This window comes from Carassius gibelio, chromosome A7 (assembly GCF_023724105.1).
Source record: "Carassius gibelio isolate Cgi1373 ecotype wild population from Czech Republic chromosome A7, carGib1.2-hapl.c, whole genome shotgun sequence".
NCBI classification, from domain to species: domain Eukaryota; kingdom Metazoa; phylum Chordata; class Actinopteri; order Cypriniformes; family Cyprinidae; genus Carassius; species Carassius gibelio.
The window spans coordinates 42,006,810-42,027,627 of NC_068377.1; the positions used below are offsets into that span (position 1 = coordinate 42,006,810).

Below are 20,818 nucleotides of genomic sequence, written 5' to 3' on the forward strand. Positions count from 1 at the left end.
AGATTTTTTTCTTGTATTTCTCATTTTACGTCTTGCTAGTCATCTTTTTCTTGTAATTTTAAATCTAGCAATTTAGATTTTTTTCTTGTATTTCTCATTTTACGTCTTGCTAGTCATCTTTTTCTTGTAATTTTAAATCTAGCAATTTAGATTTTTTTCTTGTATTTCTCATTTTACGTCTTGCTAGTCATCTTTTTCTTGTAATTTTAAATCTAGCAATTTAGATTTTTTTCTTGTATTTCTCATTTTACGTCTTGCTAGTCATCTTTTTCTTGTAATTTTAAATCTAGCAATTTAGATTTTTTTCTTGTATTTCTCATTTTACATCTTGCTAGTCATCTTTTTCTTGTAATTTTAAATCTAGCAATTCAGATTTTTTTCTTGTATTTCTCCGTTTACATCTCACAATTTATATTTTTACCTGTAATTTTAATTTTACATCTCTCCATTCAGATTGTTTTTCTTGAATTTTTTTTACGTATCACAATTCAGATTTTTTCCTTGTATTTCTTAGGTTACATCTCACAATTTAGATTTTTTTCCCTGTAATTTTTTTACATCTCAATTCAGATTTTTTCTTGAATTTAAGCTAACATCTATCAAATTTTTTACATCTCTCAATTCAGATTTGTTTCTTGTAATTCTCAGTTTGCATATCACAATTCTAACTTTTCATTTTAAGTGTACATCTTGTAATTTTCTTCATAATTCAGAGTCTGTGCTATTCTATTCTGATTTCTCTCCTACAACTGTGTTCACATCTCGGGATTGAGATTTCTTCCCTCATATTTCTGAGTTTTGATCTTGGAATGCAGTGCAGATCTGCTGTTCTGACACAATTCGAGGAGGATCGGTGTTGTGCAGAAGTGAACTACATTAACCCTTTATCATCTGAGCTGTAGTGAAGGTGAATAAATGCTGTATTTCAGAGAATCACAGATTGAAATCTCCTGGATTTATTTGGCAAAATGAACAGATGAACAAAACCAACCTTATTGAATATAAAAGATGTTTTAAAAGAATAACTCAAATATCTCAAGCCCTTTTTTTGGCTGTATGTACACACGTCGACATGCAGTTTCTCCGTCACTGACATCGCTAACTCAACAGAACGTTTCTTCAAGACAAAAGTGCAGTTCCAAACTAAAGTAAGACAGAGAGGTGTTCGGGCCGGGAGCGCAGCGGCTTCACGTCACCTCCTGGTTGGTGACCTTGTTGATGATGTGTGAGCGGCGAGGGACGCTCTCCAGGTCGAACATGCTCTCGTAGATGGTGGGGCAGATCTTCCAGCGGTTGTTGCGGTAGATGCCCAGGTACGTGTAGACGTCAGGTTTGTAGTACATGACACACTTGACACCAGCGGCGCGGATGACCGAGTCCAGACGCATCACCTGCTCCTCGTCTGTGAAGTTCTGGTTGTAGACGCAGATGACGTGCCTGGGGTCGGAGCGCGGGTCTCTGGGACTCACTTTGGCGGAGCCGATCTTGCCGTCGAGCACGGCTCTGGCGATGCTCTCCCAGGCGCGGTCCACCTTGAAGCCCGTGTCCAGGTGCATCAGCCACTTCCCGTAGAGCACGCTGTGATTGAGCGCCAGCTCTCTGATGGTGTGGAAGCTGATGCTGCGGCCGCTCTCTAGCAGTGTCTCCCAGCTGTCCTGCAGACCCTCCACATCTCCGCTGTCCTCCCAGTACTGCGGCCCTCGCACACAGATCCAGCCCACCGGGCCCTCGGCCCCACAGCGGCTCACCTGCGACGGCCTGTTCGACTCCAGCCAGCTGCTGAACTCTGCTCGGGGCGTCTTACGGGCGTCGAACACGATCCAGGGGTCCATGTCTGCAGCCATGGCCTCGGCGGCGTAGTCCTCGGCCGAGAGGAGCTCAGCGGGCCCCGGGGCCGCCTCCTCCGTCATACTGACGCTGTGGGACACACAGAGACACAGCGTGCATCACTCACTGGGCATCTCCACACTTACACTTCTGTTATACTTTAGAAACTCTTAAATTAGACTTGTCTCACTTGGCAAGGTTATGTCTTGTTATTACTCATTTAGACTGTTCTCTCAGTTTTGAGTCTGTATCAGAATACTGATCTGAATTCTTGGGTTGGCATCTCACGTGACACTCTTCCTCGAAATTGAGTTTACATTTTTTAAATATTTTCTCACTTTCAGTTTGTCTCAGAATTCTGTTTACTGAAGTTTGTCACATAGTTTTCACTTCTTCCTCACAGAAATGATGAGTTATTCTAGTTCGCGTCTCTGTTGAGATTATATTTCATGAACATTATCTTACTATTGTAAATCTATATCACATAGAGTTGTGATTGTCTTCTCCTCAGAATTGGGTTTATACTCTTGATTTCGGTTTTAGTTAGTAAATGTGACGGACTATTTCTCTCTCAGTTCTGGTGTTCTGATGAGCTGCGAGCAGACACTGAAGAAGTGTTTTCTTCGGCTTTTGCGGGATGTCACACTAAAGCGCACATCTCATCACAAACCCATTTAATATGCTCGCTCTCGTATTAAACATATCAAAAGTGTAAAAGTCTCACTCTGATGTGTGTTTTTCTAGCAAAACTCTGCTGAGTCACTGCGCGGCTCTCACCCGCTTTCCGCCTCAACACTTCCGGTTTCCGCTTCGTCGTCTTCTTCTTTCTTCTTCTTCTTCTTTCTTTTTTCAAGTTTAATGGCGGTTGGCAAACCAAACTTAAATGGTGCATTCCCGCCACCTACTGGATTGGAGTGTGGATAACGTTATGGTAGTAGTGACCTAAATCCTGTTACTTGTCGTCTTCTTCTGGTTATTTCCATAGGGGTTATTTCCGAGCGGCAACCTCGCGCTCCCTCTCGTGAAGCCAATAAGGAAGTGACTAAAACTGCAATTCATCGACTGGCCGCTTGAGGCTTGGCTGCAGAAGAGAGTCAGTTCCATAGACTCCCCATGTTAAAATGACCAACTTTTAACATGGGGTTTTTTTCATGGCTAATTTTGCCCTTCATGACAACTGTGAGGGGGGTGAATTTTTTTGTAACTTATCCGTTTAAATTATATTAAGCCTTAAAGTTCTGCATAATTAAGGGCGTGGCCACCTGAGTGACAGGTGGATCGCCGCTGCTGACAATCCCGTCGCACTAGGTGGGCGTGGCTTCAGCAATCAGCTCCCGCCTTTTTGCCCATTTTCGATTATCCGGGGGAGTCGCGCGGTGACGCGCTGCCAAGATAGCGATGGCCCGCTCTGCACACTTTAGGCTTCAAAACCGCAATTGAGGAGTCTATGGGTGACGTCACGGACACTACGTCCATATTTGTTTACAGTCTATGCTATGGTTATTTCCCGTCGGCTCATTCCCGCGATGGAGTGTGACGCGCTGGTGTTTAACGAAGACAACAACAACAAAGATAATAAAAATGATATTTAATATATACCGATTCTGAATACGTGTTTGTTTTAAGTAACTTAGTCTCGGGATGTAACTTTATTGAAACACCCGGAAGCAGAAAGGAGCCCCGTAAAGCAGCGAGAACGCGCGCAGCAGAAAGCGCGCACACACTGCGCCGTAAAATGTCGATAAGTGTCGCAGCGACGGCTCCGCGGGAGACAGGCTTCATCCTCCAGATCCGCGCGGGATGCCGAGCAAGAAGAAGAAATACAACGCCAGGTTTCCCCCGGTGAGACTCAAACACTCTCTCTCTCTCACACACACACGGGCTCAGAGGCACACACACTACATGAGCGCGTTAACTGCGCGAGAGAAGTTAGGAGAGAAACGGTCGGCTAGCGGCTAAGAGTTAGCTTGCTAGTCGATCAGCGGGTTTAATCGGGTTTAATTTCAGACAGACCGTCAGTTTGTGCCGTGAGGGAGTGTATTCGATCACATTTACTCAAAACTAATGTTTTACTGAGAGGATGTGCTCATCGGAGGGTTAGTACGATTGCTAGCTAACCTCTTTTTCTGTGTGTGTGTGTTGATCTAATGTGAAGTGTTTTACAGATGTTCAGACTCTTGAGTGTGAACGTGCCTGTAGTACGAGATCTGATCCGATTTGTTCAGCTGTTGTTGATGACGTGTAGTCAGACATGTGCTTGTGTTGACATCTCTCACTTCTCTCTCTCACACACACACACACACACACACACACTCTCACATCACGCCTGACTGACTCTGGATTCTCTCTCAGAGATGAAGCTGATCACTGTCACTCACTCAAGGGTGTTTGTGTTTGCTTCGCAGGCCAGGATCAAGAAGATCATGCAGACAGATGAAGAAATCGGGAAAGTGGCCGCAGCAGTTCCTGTCATCATCTGTATCCTTCGGCTCTCACAGCAGAAAATCATGATTGTGTGCAGTAGACCTCGACGCTACAAGCACACCCAGATCTTTTGATTCCATAACGTTGTCTTCTGTAGTTTTAAGTGCTTTATATAATGCAGCTCCAATTTAAGGAATAGTTCACCCAAAATCATAAATGTGCTCAACCTCAGTTCATCCCAGATCAGGAGGAGTGTTTCTTCATCAGGTTTGTAGAAATGTAGCACTGCATCAGTGTCTCATCAATGGATGCTCTGCAGTGAATGGGTGCCGTCAGAATGAGAGTCTGATAAAAACATCCCAATAATCCACAGCACTCCAGTCCATCAGTGAACATCTGGAGAAGACAAAAGCTGAAACACATCCAGCATTAAGATGATTTTAACTCAAACACATAGAGTCTATAATCCATAATAACACTTCCTCCAGTGAAAAAGTGCATCTGCTGTTGTCTCTCACAGATTAGTTTAGATCTGTTTAATCACTGCATGATCTGTGCAGATTTCTCTCCTGATTCGGACCAGAACACCTAAGAGCGTCTGTCAAGCGTGTGTTTCAGTTTCGTTATGTCTGCTCTTTCCTTGACTGTGGTCTGAGCTCGTGCTCTGGAGCTCTTCCTGGAGTCTCTGCTGACCAAAGCGTGTCACGTCACACAGTCACGCAACGCCAAGACCATGACCACCTCACACCTGTGAGTCTCAGCCGGCACCTGTGTCGTTCCAGCCGCTCTCGGGCCCAGTCCCTCATGTGTGTGTGTGTGTGTGTGTGTGTGTGTGCAGGAAGCAGTGCATCGAGCTGGAGCAGCAGTTTGACTTCCTGAAGGATCTGGTAGCGGCGGTTCCTGACATGCAGGGCGAGGGAGAGGAGAACCACACGGAGGGAGAGAAGATCCCACGCAGGTCAGAGCGCAGTCTGAAACACGTTTGTGTGTGTGTGTGTGTGTTTATAGCTGAAGTAAGTGTGTGTGTGTGTGTGTGTGTGTGTGTGTGTTTCAGAGGTCGCAAGCCCGGCTCAGGACGTAAGAACGGCAGAGCTGGAGCCAAAGGCAAAGACAAGAAACTCTCAGGCACTGAATCGGAGCAAGAGGTAAAGGGGGCTGTGTGACACTGTGTCCCACGATGCAATGCTCTCTTTACCTTGACTCATTTCCTGGAATATAAGTCATGTTTTTAACATGCTGTAATTTAGCATGTTTTATTTTGTGTTTAGGAGGATTCAGAGGACAGTGAGACAGACGGAGAGGAGGATGAGGATTCGTCTCAAACCAGCACAAACACACAGCCTGCAGTGTTCTTCCACAGGTACAGCTCAGACCACCACACACCACCCCAGACCAAAACAAACCTCCACAGACCACCACAGAACACCAAAAACCACTACAGAAAACCACAAACCACCACAGACCACCACACACAACAGACTATTCCAAACCATCACAAACACCATAGAACACCACAAACCACCACAGACCACACCAGACCACATCAGACCAGCGTCTCAGGGTTTAACTGCATGTCCTGTGCTCTGGTTGAGTTTCATCCTGTCAGAACTTTGTATCAGAGCACTGTATAAAAACTGTCCATGCATTTGAGTTGAATCTAAACTAATAAACTTAATGGGTCTCATTCATGAAACACGAGCAGAACGAATTTTTGTGTAAATCGCGTGTAAAGTGGTTTTGGTGTAAATTGTCGGATTCATTAAAACGTTCGTATTTTCCAAATGTTAGTTGGTACGAAAGAAATCTACACCTGCTCCCAGCCACGCGTAAATAGTGCGTTTAACTTCTGAATGTTTTGCTCATTAATACGGCTGCATTTTAATTCACCTTAATCGGGTACATATTTACACAGCATTTTGAAAAAATATATATATATATATTAATTACATACGGTTTTTCTTTTAACTTTTATTATGAGAGCCAGTAATAGGATCTGTAATATGCTGCCAAACTTCCTTTTTAGGACCTGATACGCCACTAGTACGCTTGAAAATAAAATGTGGCGTTTTGAATGAACTTCTGATAATAAAACTTCAATTTCTGCAGCTGAGAAATGTTTCTTTTTCAGTCGCTTTTGAGAAGACATTTTGAAATCCTTCGTTTGGTGTCATAATATGATGCTCATATATAGTTGTCAGTCGGATTTAATGGGCGGGATTTATGGTAATTGAGAATGAGCGTGCACGCGCGTCCCATTTACGACTGATTGGAATTCATTAACACACACACACACATTTCACTATCACATCTGACGTTTACGAAGTTTTTGTGAATCAGGAGAAGAGTTTTCGGGAAGTTCTTTTTACGCGCAAATCACTCAGATATTTACTCGTATATTTACAAATGTTTCATGAATGAGACCCAATGAGATCATATTGGTCCATCATACAGAATTGAAACAGCTCAGATCTGTGCACTTTAAAAGAAGAAAGGCCATAGTTTCTTATCTTCTAGCAGTGGATGATAGATCAGTGTTTTTCTGAAAGCATTAGTGTTAGGGATCGTCTCTGTGAGGAGTCTCAGCTCTGAGCAGCAGGTGGCGCTGTGTGCTTCAGAAACAGCTGTACTCCACTCACTTCCTGTTCCTCACATCACTTCAACCTGATCTGTTTAACCCTTACATGACTCCACACCTGCTCTTCTTCATGAGCTCCAGTGTGAGGGTGAACACTAGAGCGCCACCTGCTGCTACACTGAGCTCAGACTCCATCATTCAGAACATCTGATCCATGTACCTTCCTGTTTCAGCTTATTACAGAATCATTTTCAGAGGCAGTTATTAATCAGCCTGAGTCTTGATAAATCACTGCATTTATACAGTTTAAATATGAACAAGGTTATTTTAGCATCACTGAGGTACTATTGTAGTTTATATACCGTTCTGTGTGCTAATGGTCTCTCTCTGTGTGTGTGTGTGTGTGTGTGTGTGTCTGTGTCTCTCTCCCTGTGTGTGTGTGTGTCTCTCTCTCTCTCTCTGTGTGTGTGTGTGTGTCTCTTTCTCTGTGTGTGTGTGTGTGTGTGTGTGTCTCTTTCTCTCTGTGTGTGTGTGTGTGTGTGTGTGTCTCTCTCCCTGTGTTTGTGTGTGTGTGTCTCTCTCTCTCTCTCCGTGTGTGTGTGTGTGTGTGTGTCTCTCTCTCTCTCTCCGTGTGTGTGTGTGTGTGTGTGTGTCTCTCTCCCTGTGTGTGTGTGTGTGTGTGTGTGTCTCTCTCTCTCTCTCCGTGTGTGTGTGTGTGTGTGTGTGTCTCTCTCCCTGTGTTTGTGTGTGTGTGTGTGTGTGTGTCTCTCTCTCTCTCTCCGTGTGTGTGTGTGTGTGTGTGTGTGTCTCTCTCCCTGTGTTTGTTTGTGTGTGTGTGTGTGTGTGTGTCTCTCTCTCTCTCCGTGTGTGTGTGTGTGTGTCTCTCTCTCCCTGTGTGTGTGTGTGTGTGTGTGTGTGTGTGTCTCTCTCCCTGTGTTTGTGTGTGTGTGTGTGTCTCTCTCTCTCTCTCTCCGTGTGTGTGTGTGTGTGTGTGTCTCTCTCTCTCTGTGTGTGTGTGTGTGTGTGTGCAGGGAGGCGGCGCTGCAGTGTGTTCCCGTGAGCTCCCAGCAGGTGGCGCTGCTGCCGGCCGTCCCACACAAGAACGAGGAGGAGGACGAGGAGGACTACGACTCATAGCTGCTCTCTTCTCTTCTCTTCTCTTCTCTCTCCTCTCTTCTCTTCTCTCTTCTTCTGTAGAGCGAGGCACAGACGAGCACCTCAGCACCCCTAGCTCCTCGTCTAGATGTGTTTTAAGTTGTTTTAATCTTATTTTATGGTGCAGGAGCAGCTGAGGTGTTTGTGGAGAAGCGAGAGTCCTTCAGTTCTCCTGTGGCTCGTGTTTCTGATGTTTTAAGCTAGTTTTATGATAACAGCTCGTCTGTCGTCTGGCAGTGCTGTCGTGCAGGTTTGAACTCTTCCCCGGACGAGGCACGCGTGTATCGATGGTTTCCTCTTAGTTTTATGTTCTGGACTCTTTTATTGTTTGCTGTGAAGCTGGAGAGAGTCTCGTGACTTCTCTCGTCTGTTCACTTTTAACATGCTCTTGATTTTGTATGAGTGAAATAAACTTGAGGTTTCAGTAATGTGCTCTTTCATTGTGTGTCCTGGCTAATAATATAAACGAACACTAGATCCAATCACATCTCAGTGCTGGGTAACATCTGCTGACGGCGCTCCGAAGAAAATATCAGCTGAGATATTAACACTTAGCAGGTGCTGTTAGCTGAAGCACATTAGATAATCATCGTGTTCAAGAGACGGTTTAGATCATTTACCATTAACCAATGTGTGTGTGTGTGTGTGTGTGTGTGAGTGATCCTACAGATGAGGGACTCTCTAAATCAGGAAACGAGTCTGATCTGATCTACGGTAATCTTTTCTTTAACTGTGTCAGTTGCTCTAGACGTCAGACAGCTCCACCTGTGACGGGACACTTCTGTTGTGTTGAAATGTTCACAGAATTAGAAACAGCTGTTTTCCTCCGGTGTGTGTGTGTGTGTGTGTGAGTGAATGTTCAGGTGTTTCTCCTCCACAGGAGCACCTTCATCTGTGGAACACAAAACACTGACTCATTTATTCCTCCGTCTTTTACTCGTGGTGCTGGGTGTGAGGATTGTGGTAGAGATGGAGGAACCCATCAGAGATCAGACGAACGGAAAGCTTTCACTGGACAGAATGAGACTCGTGTGAAGTGTGCACCAGACAGCACTGGTCTCAGTAAGAGCTACTAGTGCACTGACGTGACTGACAAAACACACAAAACAGCCTCTCTTCCACTGATTTAGGCCAGGAAATGACCAGAAAACACACTGACTGCTTTAGCGGGGCATGTTGTCACACTATAGGAGATAAGCTTGAAAATGAGAAGAATTTGAAAAGTAAATAATGTGTTTTAAATGTATTACACTCTTTAATGGCTTTTCATAAGGATTTTAACAATAAATAAAAAATAAACCTCAAGAAGGCTTAGCTCATTTTATATATATATATATTTATATATCCTGTAAAATCGTGAAAATCGGCGTGTAAATGCAAATTTTAACGTAGTCAATTCATATAGCAAGTAATTTCGAGAGTTTAAAGGCATTCATCTTTTCCGTTGCTTTAAGGATTAAACTATATGAGATAAGCTTGAAAATGAGAAGAATTTGTAAAGTAAATAATGTGTTTTAAATGTATTAAACTATTTAATGACTTTTCATTAGGATTTTAACAATAATAAAATAAAAATAAACCCCAAGAAGGCTTAGCTCATTAGATATAAATATATCCTGTAAAATAGTGAAAATCAGCATGTTAATGCAAAATCTAACGTAGTCATTATACATAGCAAGTAATTTGGAGACTTTAAAGGCATTAGTCTTTTCAGTTGCTTTAAGGATTTAAATATTCATATAATCTTTAAATGTATTAATGAAACTTACAAATATGAAACGATATATGTATTTAATAAATTTAAATGTATTTAGGCAATTTTTTTCTATTTTTTGAATTGCATAAAAATCATACTCGCTATTAGTTAATTAATAATAATGATAACACCATAACACAAAGAACGATCATTTTTTACAGTATTATTTATTTACCTTTTTTGTAGACAAATATAAATTGAGATTTTGTCTGATTTTATTTACAAAACCAAAACATTTGATTATTAGTGATGAATGCAAAGATAAGGTGAGTGTGTCATCATCTTCTCCAAGTATAAAGGGATTTTCTCAGTAAATGATGGAATCCGTGCATCACACACACACACACACACACACACACACACACACACACTCGCGCGCAGCGGCCAGGAGAGGGAGGAGGAGAGTCGACAGTCATCTGATTCTTTTCCTGTCCCACCCTCTACCGGACAGACGGAAAGAGTTCACGGTAAACGGGCTCGACACACCGCCTTCGGGAGCGTTTCTGATCCGAGCGAATGAAGAAGATCGACGCGCAGCGGAAGAAAAGACGCGACGCCATTAAAGCAGCGAGACGCGATCAGCTGAGCGCCTCTTCCTGACACAGACGCCGAGAAACAAAGTTCCAGAAGCTGAGCAGAAGTTCAGAAACCGCCGAAAGGAGCCCCGCGATGCTCGGTCCGGACGGAGAAACCTGACGACGCGACGCAGGCGAGCGCGAGAGAGCGTTTCTGAGCGCGTTTGGCCGAGACTTGAATTGGCTTTTCCTGCTATTCTTCTTCTGAGCGCTTCCTGCTCGGGCAAAACCACAGCGAAGCAGCAGCTAAAAATACTGAGCTCTCAATGGAGCGCTGAACTGAGTCCTGCTCAACTCTCCTGGACTGATGCGTCTCCGCTTCCACCAGACACTTGGAGCTTTAGAAGGACTTTGAGATCTCGCTAAGTCATGCTTTCGTCTCTTTGAACCCGTGTGACGTTTGTGACTGGTGTTTTCAGAGTATGCTGGAAGAAACGCTCTTGAAGTGACCACCCGTCACCGATCTGGACCTTGGAGCGTCCATTTACTCTACATGAGGATTGATGTCTGATGGAGACACGTCCACCGATGATTCGGACGTACAGAGATCTGGGGGAGAGAGGGGTCGTGACGTACCCACCTGAACTTCAACAACACACTTCATCTGATTTCAACCCAAGCGCCTTGTAAACTCTCCATGGAGCCGCTGAAGAACATATTCTCCCGCGGCCCGGTGTCCGCCTGGAAGAGTCTGGATCAGACTCAGAAGGGTAACTTCACCAACCCGGTTTGGACCGCTTTGTTCGACTATGAGGCTTCGGGGAAGGACGAACTCACGCTGCGTAAAGGAGACCTGGTGGAGGTCCTGTCTCTGGATTCGGAGATATCCGGAGACGAAGGATGGTGGGCGGGAAAGGTCAACAACAAGGTGGGAATCTTCCCCTCCAACTATGTCTCCTTCAAGCCCAGTGGATACGGTGAGCTGCAGGGCTCGGGTCTGGGACCGGCCGTGGTGAGCGAGCTGGAGCCGGACACGGTGGACTTCAGCGAGCTGAGTCTGGAGGAGGTCATCGGGGTCGGCGGCTTCGGGAAGGTCTACCGAGGGACCTGGAAGGGCGAGTTGGTGGCCGTGAAAGCGGCCCGTCAGGATCCAGACGAGGACATCAGTGTCACAGCACAGAACGTCCAGAACGAAGCCAGGCTCTTCGCCATGCTCAAGCACCCCAACATCATCGCACTCATCGGTGTGTGCCTGCAGGAGCCCAACCTGTGTCTGGTCATGGAGTACGCGTCCGGTGGCCCGCTGAGCCGTGCTCTGGCCGGACGGAGGATCCCGCCACATGTGCTGGTCAACTGGGCGGTGCAGATCGCCCGAGGGATGCAGTACCTACACAACGAGGCCATCGTCCCCGTCATCCACCGAGACCTCAAGTCCAACAACAGTGAGTTCACATCCTTATATTCTAGACATGCTAATGTGTTTGCCTTTCATGACTCTGTGTCCAGCACACATTTACATTTATGCAAAGGCTACTTAAGCTGAATTCAAGCTGTACATTTGATCAGTTCATGCATTGGCTGGGAATCGACTCCACAGCCTCTGCCATACTCCACCTTAAGAGTGCCACACATGTTTAGAGCAGCAAATTATCATAAAGGACCTATTTCTTTTATATTTACATTGATGCTGACTCTTTTTTTTCCAAAGCAACCTTCATCTACACATTTGGCCAGTTCATGCATTTCCTGGGAATCGAACACATCAGCATTTCTATTGCCAGTCTAATTTTTTGAGTGCCACAAAATGTAGACTGGCTTATTTAGACCATTTATTTTATATATTTACATGAATGCATTTGGCAGATGTTTTTTTTCCAAAGCAACTTGCATTGCATTCAAGCTCAATGTTTGATCAGTTCATGCATTGGCTGGGAATGGAGCCCATGACCATCTCATTGACCTACAGGAGTGCTCCAGTTTCCTTTCCAGTTTAGAGTCCATCTCTGATTTCCCGTCCAGTATGGTGCTTTCAGCTGCTGCTGGAGTTGTTTTGGTTTGGGATTATTATCAGGCCCACATGGGGTCTCGCCCGCAGGACTCTGGGAACAGCTCTGCAGGTTTCCGGCCTTCATTTACAGAGACCTGTTGCATGTGTGTCTGCTTTGGTATTGTGTCTCGCTCGATTGTGCTTTCAGCTCCGCTGTAGTAAATTTAGCTCTACTTAAATCAATTCTATTTTAACGTTCTGCCTGGGCCTTAGCAGTATGTATTGGGGTTATTTGTTTGTGCTCCAGGACTCTGAGTGAATCGCCTGTTTCGGAGAAGAGGATATTCCCATGGCATGTATCACACAGTTGTGAAGGGAATGTTGTTGGCCTGGATATGACACACACACAATTTGTCAAGTTGCGAAACTCGATAAGAAGACCACACACGGGTCAAAGATCATATTAGGACGCAGACATGTAGTACTGAGCTAGACTTTGTTTATATCACTCATTATATTGTACCATGTTGATTTCTTGTGTATAACAGGTGTTTATTTTTCTGCATTCGCAGAGACTTTGATCACAACTCAATCAGAGTATTGAGTCAGGACTATTCATATTTATCTCATAAGTAAATGGAGATATGCAAGTGTTTTTCAAAAGCGAGTATTTGTAGTCTTCCTTCCTCAGTTTTCCTCTCTTTTTTTCCCACTCTCTCACACCTTTACCCCAGTGTCTGTTTGGTTATTGTCCACCCACGTATGTCCCATGATCCTTCACTTCCCTCTCGAGTCAGGAGAGAGTGCGTCCGGGGCTGGAAACCACCTCTGTTGCGTAAAACAAACTTTTTAAAGCCGGCTCACAACACACTGCAGCTAAGGCAGCACAATCCAGCGGCTGTAGCTGCGATCTTATCTCTCTCTCTCTCTCTCTCTCTCTCTCTCTCTGTTGTTTTTTAATTCTTTCCGAGCTCTTTGTCCCAGACCTGCCTGTACTTGTCTCTCGAGCTCTGTCGTTCCAGATCGCAGCATCCTGTGTTTTTCTTTCTTGTTTCGTCTGCCCCCCCCCCCCAGCCTAACTTCATTTTTCGCTTCCTACTCGTTTTCTAAAGACAGCCTCGCTCTGTTCCTGTGCTGAGCTCGATGGCAGAGGATTATGGGCCGGCGTTCAGGGCTCGAATCTCACCACCAAGAGTTCTCCTAAATAGCAGTAAAAGTTTCCGCTAAGAGTTTCCTCTTAAAACTTATTCCCAAAGCTGCTGAGACACACTTTTATTGTGGAGTAGAGAGAAGTCTTAAGATAAGAGTAAGGGGGCGGGGCTGACCTTGTTGCTATGGATGATGTCAGCATGCTCATTAACTATGCACACAGTGATTGACTGGTTGTCTCTGTCAGAGATTTATTCATGGAAATATTTTAGAGTAAAGGCTTGAAAATCAAAATGCTGCCTTTCTTTTGTAATAAGTATTAATGTTAATTTCTTTCATCTGTAGTTTAGTGTGAAGCGTCTGTGATGAAGGGATGAAGGGTCTCTTCAGCGTTGAATCAGTTTTATTCTGTCATCTTTGTTTGATTTGGTCAGATGGGATGTTATGGTTCAGTGAAGCATGTATTCTGGTTCTGATATGAATGAATCAAGTAGTTGTTGTATGTTTATAGTATGTTCTAGAAAGAGTTTCCAAAAACGAATCAATGTATCAAAAAGCCGGGCATCAGTAGCGAGGCTGGATTCTCGCTCCGCTCATCCGGCTGATTTAGTTGAATCCTGATTCCACCCACAGTGAAATCCTCCTGCTCAAAATCAGCTGAGAGTCCAGCATCACACAGAGTCTGAGAGGATGTGTGTGACCCATCGCTGTGGTGTTTGTCCTGGGAGGAGCTTTCGTGTCCTTCATTCAGACTTGTGTCTCCAGTCCAAAGTCCCAGTGTCTGGTGTTTTCCAGGTGAGCTCAAGGACTGAATATCCCTCCACAGGAACTACAGAGGAGTCAAGACAAGTCACTTCTATTTGTAGACCTGGTGGTTTCCACAAAGCAGCTTTACAGAATCTCACAGTGTTCATGTTTATAATATCTGTGTCTATATTGCTCATAGTTGTATTTAGCTGATTAGAGTGGAAACCTAATATAGTTACACTGTTATGTTATGAGCAGTCAAGCAGTTGAGGTTAGCTGTGTGGCATACACCGCTTTATTTTCACAGGTACAGATGTATAGACTTGATCTTTCGAGCTGTGATAGTAGAGTTGTATTCTGTAGAGATATGAAGACTCGTGCCGTTGGGATTGTGTCCAGATTGAGTATTTGGAGATGAGTGTCAGGTCTCATGTGATCGCTGTCGTTCTCTCATCATCTGTCGCTCTCCTGCATGAAGAAAGGGACTCCAGTGAATCTGGAGGAGTTTGTGAGGAGACTAAAACATGAGTCAGGTCGGATCATTTCATACTGTAATGCATGATACTGCTAGATTAAGCGTCATGTGTTGTGTTGACATTCATTTCTCCATTTGTTTTTGCATGTTTTCAGTTATTTGTCTGTTAAGTGATTTTAAGATTTTTATGTTTTTTAGCTAAATATTTGTTATAAATATGGCCTGCTCCTTCATTATGTAGCTTTTATTTCTGATGCGTTGAGCTGGTCTGGGCTGCAAAATGAAGGCTTTCGTGGTCAAACCTGTAAAGTGTGGTCCTCTTCCCTGTTGTCTTGTGTTTGCAGTCATGATCATGATGATGTGTGTGATTCCTGCTGGTCAGCTGTCCGCCGCTTCTCTTTTATATGTAAGTGCTATAACAAGTCTTAGTTAGTTTAAACAGTACACGCAGCAAGGGCTTTTAAATAAAATAATAAATAAAAAGAAAACAGATAGAATAGAAAAAGAATACACCACGCTAGTGTTATCGGTCTTTTTTATAATTGTATAGTAAAAAAAAGAAAAAAATATAATACAAAAAGATTAGAAAGGTAGTTAGAGAATTAGATTAGTGAGTGTTAAAGTGAGAGGGTCAAATAAAGATGGAAGAGATGTGTTTAAGCCGATTCTTGAAGATGGCTAAGGACTCAGCTGCTCGGATTGAGTTGGAGAGGTCATTCCAGCAGGAGGAACATTTGATTTAAAAGTCTGTAAAAGTGACTTTGTGCTTCTTTGGGATGGCACAATCAAGCGACGTTCACTTGCAGAACGCAAGCTTCTAGAGGGCACATAAGTCTGAAGTAACGAATTTAGGTAAATGGGTGCAGAGCCAGAGGTAGTTTTGTAGGCAAACATCAATGTCTTGAATTTTATACGAGCAGCTAATGGAAGCCAGTGCAAATTGATAAACAGAGGTGTGACGTGTATTCTTTTTGGTTCATTAAAAATTAATCTTGCTGCCGCGTTCTGAATTAATTGTAAAGGTTTGATAGAATTGGCTGGAAGACCTGCCAAGAGAGCATTGCAATAGTCCAGCCTGGACAGAACAAGAGCTTGAACAAGGAGTTGTGCAGCATGTTCCCAAAGAAAGGGCTTGATCTTCTTGATGTTGAATAAAGCAAATCTGCAGGATCGGACAGTTTTAGCAATGTGGTCTGAGAAAGTCAGCTGATCATCAATCATAACTCCAAGGCTTCTAGCTGTTTTTGAAGGAGTTATGGTTGAAGTGCCTAACTTGATGGTGAAATTGTGATGAAACGATGGGTTTGCTGGAATCACAAGCAGTTCTGTCTTGGCAAGGTTGAGTTGAAGGTGATGGTCCATCATCCAGGAAGAAATGTCTGTTAGACAAGCTGAGATGCGAATAGCTACCGTCGGATCATCAGGATGGAATGAGAGGTAGAGTTGAGTGTCATCAGCATAGCAGTGGTATGAAAAGCCATGTTTCTGAATGACAGAACCTAATGATGCCATGTAGACAGAGAAGAGAAGTGGTCCAAGAACTGAGCCCTGAGGCACCCCAGTAGTTAGATGTTGCGACTGTTGCAACTTGGTAGTTTTTGCACATGCATATTTAAGTGTGATTTATGACACTCTGGTTTCGTCTTTTCAGATGTTTAGTTAGCCTGTTACTATAACATTTTAGTCTGAATTGCATTATTTGGCTTTGATTTTAGCCAAATCGTCTATCCCTGTTATTTAGGCAGCACCTGACGGTGTTTGATTGAAACGGTCTCCTATAAGAGTCTGTAGTTTAAACGCAGTCAGACTGAGAACCTCATTGTCTGCAGACCTGAGGAGGAAGCTCTCTGACGTCAGCTGTGTTTTCTGTGCTGCTGCTCAGTGCAGGACTCTGCTGTTCTGAGGTGTTTCTGTGTGACTCGCGCTTAAAACTGGATCACAGTATTAAAGAGAAACTGTGAGGATTTGATCTGTTTGTCCACTTCTGCCTTAGAGTTGACTTTGAGGTGGGATGAGTATGACTGAAAGAAGCCTGTGGAGTGGTGGATATCAGACACCGTTGGACTGAGTCTCTTTAAAACACCGAGCAGAGCAGAGAGACTTGATGTGAGAGCTAACCCAGAAATGATCATTCTGGCATCAAATATGACTTCCTTTCTTCTATGAAACAGCAGGAGTCCCAAGAGTTGAGACTCCAAAGATGACCACAAAAGTGTCTGACCACTTTACTGCATTAGCAATATATTAACTACAGGCAAAAAATGGTAACAAAACCATAAAGTTATTTGTAAGTGAAGGTAAAATAATATAAAAATTTTACTGTTTTTCATTCAACCAAACAGTTTGCAGTAGCCTTCCATACAGTGGAAGTCAATGGCTGCCGTCAACTGTTTAGATCCCAACATTCTTCATAACATCTTCTTTGTGTTCAGCAGAAGAAAGAAACTCATGCAGGCTTGGAACAACATGAGGGTGAGGAAATGATCTTTTAGTGTCTGGGTTCACTCACTCGTTTTCATTCGCTGTATTTAAACCTTTTACTTGTTCTCTTTCATGATATAATGTTTTGAATCGGAGCTCAGCTGAATGTTGAAATGTCCAGCATCTCACACTCGTGTTTGCTGTGTGTGTGTGGGTTGGTGGGTGTGTGTGTGTGTGTTAAGGACGAGCAGCTCATGGCCTTGCCGTCTCTTTATTTTGGAAAGGCCACATCCGGAGATTGAGCAGCAGATTTGGGGAGGAGGCAGGTATGATCTTGGCACGGGATTCCCCTTTTTCCACCCTCAGAAATATTTCCCAGCATGCCCTGGGAGTTCAGCTTTTTCCCAAAGACAGCGGCGCTCTGGAATGAGCATGTCAAGGGGGCAGAGTATTCCAGAAACACACACACACAGTGACCCAAATCATTTGAGTAGTGGCAGAAACTTTAGATTGAAGGGAGGACTGGAGTGTGTCATGTAAATAAACAAAATGTGCTGTTTGCCTCAAATACCTCTGCGTCATACCTGGATCTTCTGTCTGAATATTTAGATCTGTGTATTGATGAGGCAGTTCCAGTGTTATTCCTGTTTCATTGAGATGCTTTTATAGCGTTAATTAATTAGTTAATTAGTTTTTTTTTATGTTTTCATTTTTAGTTTAAAGGTTTAGTTTTTTGTTGTGTATTTTCAATTTTTTTTAATATATTTTTTAATATTAAGTTAAAATAAAGGAAAATTATAAATGTATTGGTAACTATCCGAGAAAAAAATCTCTCTCTCTCTCTCCTATACCGAGTTTATAATTTTTTTAATGATTTTAGTTTTAGTTCACATGAGTAACCCTGGACACAACTATAGAGTTGTTCTTTTGTGATGCATGCTGGAAGGTATTAAATGAGCTGCAGGTATTCCAGAGGGTTTGACAGGGTCAGAGGTCAGCTATAGCTCCTGATACTGGTTAAACAGTGGCACACAGGAGTTTATTAGTGACTGATTTCAGCGAACCCTTTAATGAACCTGCTCTGTGTGTGTGTGTGTGTGTGTGTGTGTGTGTGAGAGAGAGAGAGAGATATAGAGGCTTTCACTTGGAAAGAGTTTTCAGATGTTAGAGAAATGTATTGCTAAAATATTATGAGTGTTGGGTGGTTGCCGGGTCATTGCTATGTAGTTTAGGTGGTTAACAAGGTGTTGCTATGTGGTTGCTGGGTTGTTGCGCATTGCTATGTGTTGTTGCCAGGGAGTTGCTATGTTGTTTGGGTGGTTGATATGGTGATGTTGTGTTGTGTTGTATGTGTAGTTGCAGGGTTGTTGCCGTATGGTGTGGATGGCTAATAGGGTGTTGCTAAGTGGTTTGGGTGGTTGCTGGGGTTTCTGACTGTCTGAAGTCTGAGAGAGATTGCCAGGCTCTGTCGGTCGTGGGCTGGATTCTACTGCACTGGGGGTTTTCCCTCAGAAGAACGAGTCTTTGTCTCAGTATGATGTACAGAGTCTGTCTGGCAACCTCAGCACACACACACACTCAGACACAGACGGCTGAGAGAAGGTTAGCGGTTGATTCGCTGGAGATTGAGGGAAATCATGATCGTTGGAGACGCCGCTGAGGTGCATTCTGGGAGCTGCGTGAACAAAGCCGCCTCTCAGACGGTAAACATCAAAACAAACACGCCGGTCGCCGTGGTTACCATCTGCCGGTGTGGTGAAGACGGTCAGATTCCTGAGGACGGTCCAGTGTAATGACAGAGTGATCACTGGAGCACGAGCGAGAGCTGGTCAGCTAGAGACACGTCCACAGATCAGGAGCTCACCGCAGCGGATCATTTATACTCACACTGATGGGAGTCCTGTTACAACACTGTACCATTCAGTGCAGGACACACACGTGGTCCATTCACAACAGATTCACCTGCGTGTGATTTGTGACTTTCTTTATAATCATGATGATTTTTTAAAAAAGTATTACCATATTCATTTATTAAAATTTTTTGTTTTAAAAATAATTTATTAGTATTGATTTTTGTAGCATGTAATGATAAATGAACTGTATTTATAATAGACATTTATTTGAACTGGTGTCTTGTCTTGAGTTCCTCATGTGATGCTTGTTGAGTTCCTCACGGATGCCGCCCAGTGAGTGATCTTCTTCTGTCTAGATGGACTTTCAGCAGGGTTTGGATCAGTCTCTGGTGTATAAGAGCGTCAGACGATGTAGATCTGAGATCAGAGGAGTCCAGCAGCGGTGGATGAATAACGCTGGAGCTGGAGATGAACTTTACATGCCCTGATACTGCAACACAGGAAGTGCAGAGAGCAAGACTCACAGACGTGCTGATTTTACAGAATCATTTCTGTGTGGCTGGTAAAAGGACGGAAATCTCAGTATGAACGCTTGTCTTTGCATTGTGCGTCTGATTTATGAGCCTTTCCTGTGAGCACGTTTACACTAGGTGTGCTTAACAACCTGACATCACATTAACAGGTCAGATATCAGAAGAAACTCATAATCTGATATTCTCACTTCTCCTCTTGTTATTGTCTGCGTGTGTTTGGCAGATCCATTCAGTCAGTTCCTGCCCATGATGACTTTGGCTCTTCTCTTTGAGCTTTCTTATTGTAATGATCAATTGCTTTTGTTTCTCATTTGTAAGTTGCTTCGGATAAAAGCATCTGCTGAATAAAGAAAAGTCCTCCTCATGCTGAAGTGTTTCCACCAAAAGCTGTGACGATGTTGCTTGGTGAAATCTGAGTTGTGCCTGTAATGGTTTATGAAAGACTCCTGAGTGAAGCGTATTCTTGAATCTCTCCTGTGTGCCAGCAGACTCTTGCTGCTTTTTAGAAGCGCACCGATTTCATTTGTGTCACTTCCTGTAGGGGGACGTCGCTGTTTGAGCAGCTCGCCGGAAACCAGCCTTACCGCCACAAAGGAGTGTGTGTGTGTGTGTGTGTGTGTGTGTGGGTATGGTCACTGGTAGAGTTGGATTGAAGGCTTGAGCGGCAGTTTCACTTCTACATGTTCTGCAATTTTGTTCCACATTTTCTTCATCACCCAGAACGTGTGTGTGTGTGTGTGTGTGTGTGTGTGTGTGTGTGTGTGTGTGTGTGTGTGTGTGTGAGAGAGAGTGTGTGTTTGTCCAGGCACAAAGCTCTCTCTCTTCTGCAGCTTTTTGCAACAGCTTTGACGTCACACACACACACACAGTCTTCCTGCTGAGAGAGAGACAGACTTGTTCATCTCTTGTTCTTGCACTAGTTGTGTTTAGACAAGAAGGTTCTTCTTTTGTATTTACAATATCTTATATATGATCAACTTTACATATATAGATGATAAAGTACATGGGCAGAAGCATTGGGGCACAGCTCTTAATGACTGAATTCAGGTGTTTCAGTCAGACTCATTGACACGGCTGTATGCAGTCTGCATTTACAAACATCTGTGAAAAAACATGTTGTTCTGAAGAGCTCGGTGAACTCAAGCGTGATGCTGCGATAAGATGCCACCTTTACAATAAGACCGTTTGTGAAACTTCATCCCAGCTAGAGATTGCACAATCTTTATGTGAGTGGTATTGTTGGAGAGTGGAAGTGTTTTGGAACAGTAGAAACTCAACCAAGAAGCAGAAAGTCACAGAGCGGCTCACTGTGAATGCTGGTGTGTATGGAGAGAAAATGTCTGTTTTTTCAGGGATGTACTCAGACCCTTACTCCCAGTGAAGAGAAATCTTAATTCAGCA

At 43.7% G+C, this 20,818-nt stretch overlaps 3 protein-coding genes across 5 annotated transcripts in view; 2 read left to right on the plus strand and 1 right to left on the minus strand.

The window, feature by feature from the left end:
* Positions 1–935: 935 nt before the first annotated feature.
* ca7h11orf68 (chromosome A7 C11orf68 homolog) lies at positions 936–2,899 on the minus strand. 2 transcript variants are annotated; one of them, XM_052602916.1, is made up of 3 exons: positions 2,786–2,899; positions 2,605–2,639; positions 936–1,917 (listed from the first exon to the last, which is right to left on the minus strand). In XM_052602916.1, the coding sequence occupies exon 3, from the start codon at positions 1,908–1,910 to the stop codon at positions 1,188–1,190; it is 723 nt and encodes a 240-aa protein (XP_052458876.1). In that variant the 5' UTR covers positions 1,911–1,917; positions 2,605–2,639; positions 2,786–2,899; the 3' UTR covers positions 936–1,187. The 2 variants fall into 2 exon arrangements, with proteins under 2 accessions (XP_052458876.1, XP_052458875.1); XM_052602915.1 differs by lacking the exon at positions 2,786–2,899 and having other exon boundaries at positions 2,552–2,639.
* A 439-nt stretch (positions 2,900–3,338) lies between these two features.
* On the plus strand, positions 3,339–8,409 carry LOC128017492 (dr1-associated corepressor). Of its 2 annotated transcripts, none has more exons than XM_052602917.1 (7): positions 3,339–3,669; positions 4,233–4,305; positions 4,908–5,001; positions 5,090–5,209; positions 5,306–5,396; positions 5,520–5,611; positions 7,858–8,409. In XM_052602917.1, the coding sequence occupies exons 1-7, from the start codon at positions 3,628–3,630 to the stop codon at positions 7,961–7,963; spliced, it is 618 nt and encodes a 205-aa protein (XP_052458877.1). In that variant the 5' UTR covers positions 3,339–3,627; the 3' UTR covers positions 7,964–8,409. The 2 variants fall into 2 exon arrangements, with proteins under 2 accessions (XP_052458877.1, XP_052458878.1); XM_052602918.1 differs by lacking the exon at positions 3,339–3,669 and adding an exon at positions 3,781–3,923.
* Positions 8,410–10,114: 1,705 nt separating this feature from the next.
* LOC128017484 (mitogen-activated protein kinase kinase kinase 11) overlaps positions 10,115–20,818 on the plus strand; it is a 26,884-nt gene continuing 16,180 nt past the window's right edge. Inside the window, exon 1 of the mRNA XM_052602896.1 lies at positions 10,115–11,694. Within this exon, the coding sequence (XP_052458856.1) occupies positions 10,950–11,694 (745 nt within the window). The 5' untranslated portion in view covers positions 10,115–10,949. The remainder of the gene's footprint in view (positions 11,695–20,818) is intronic.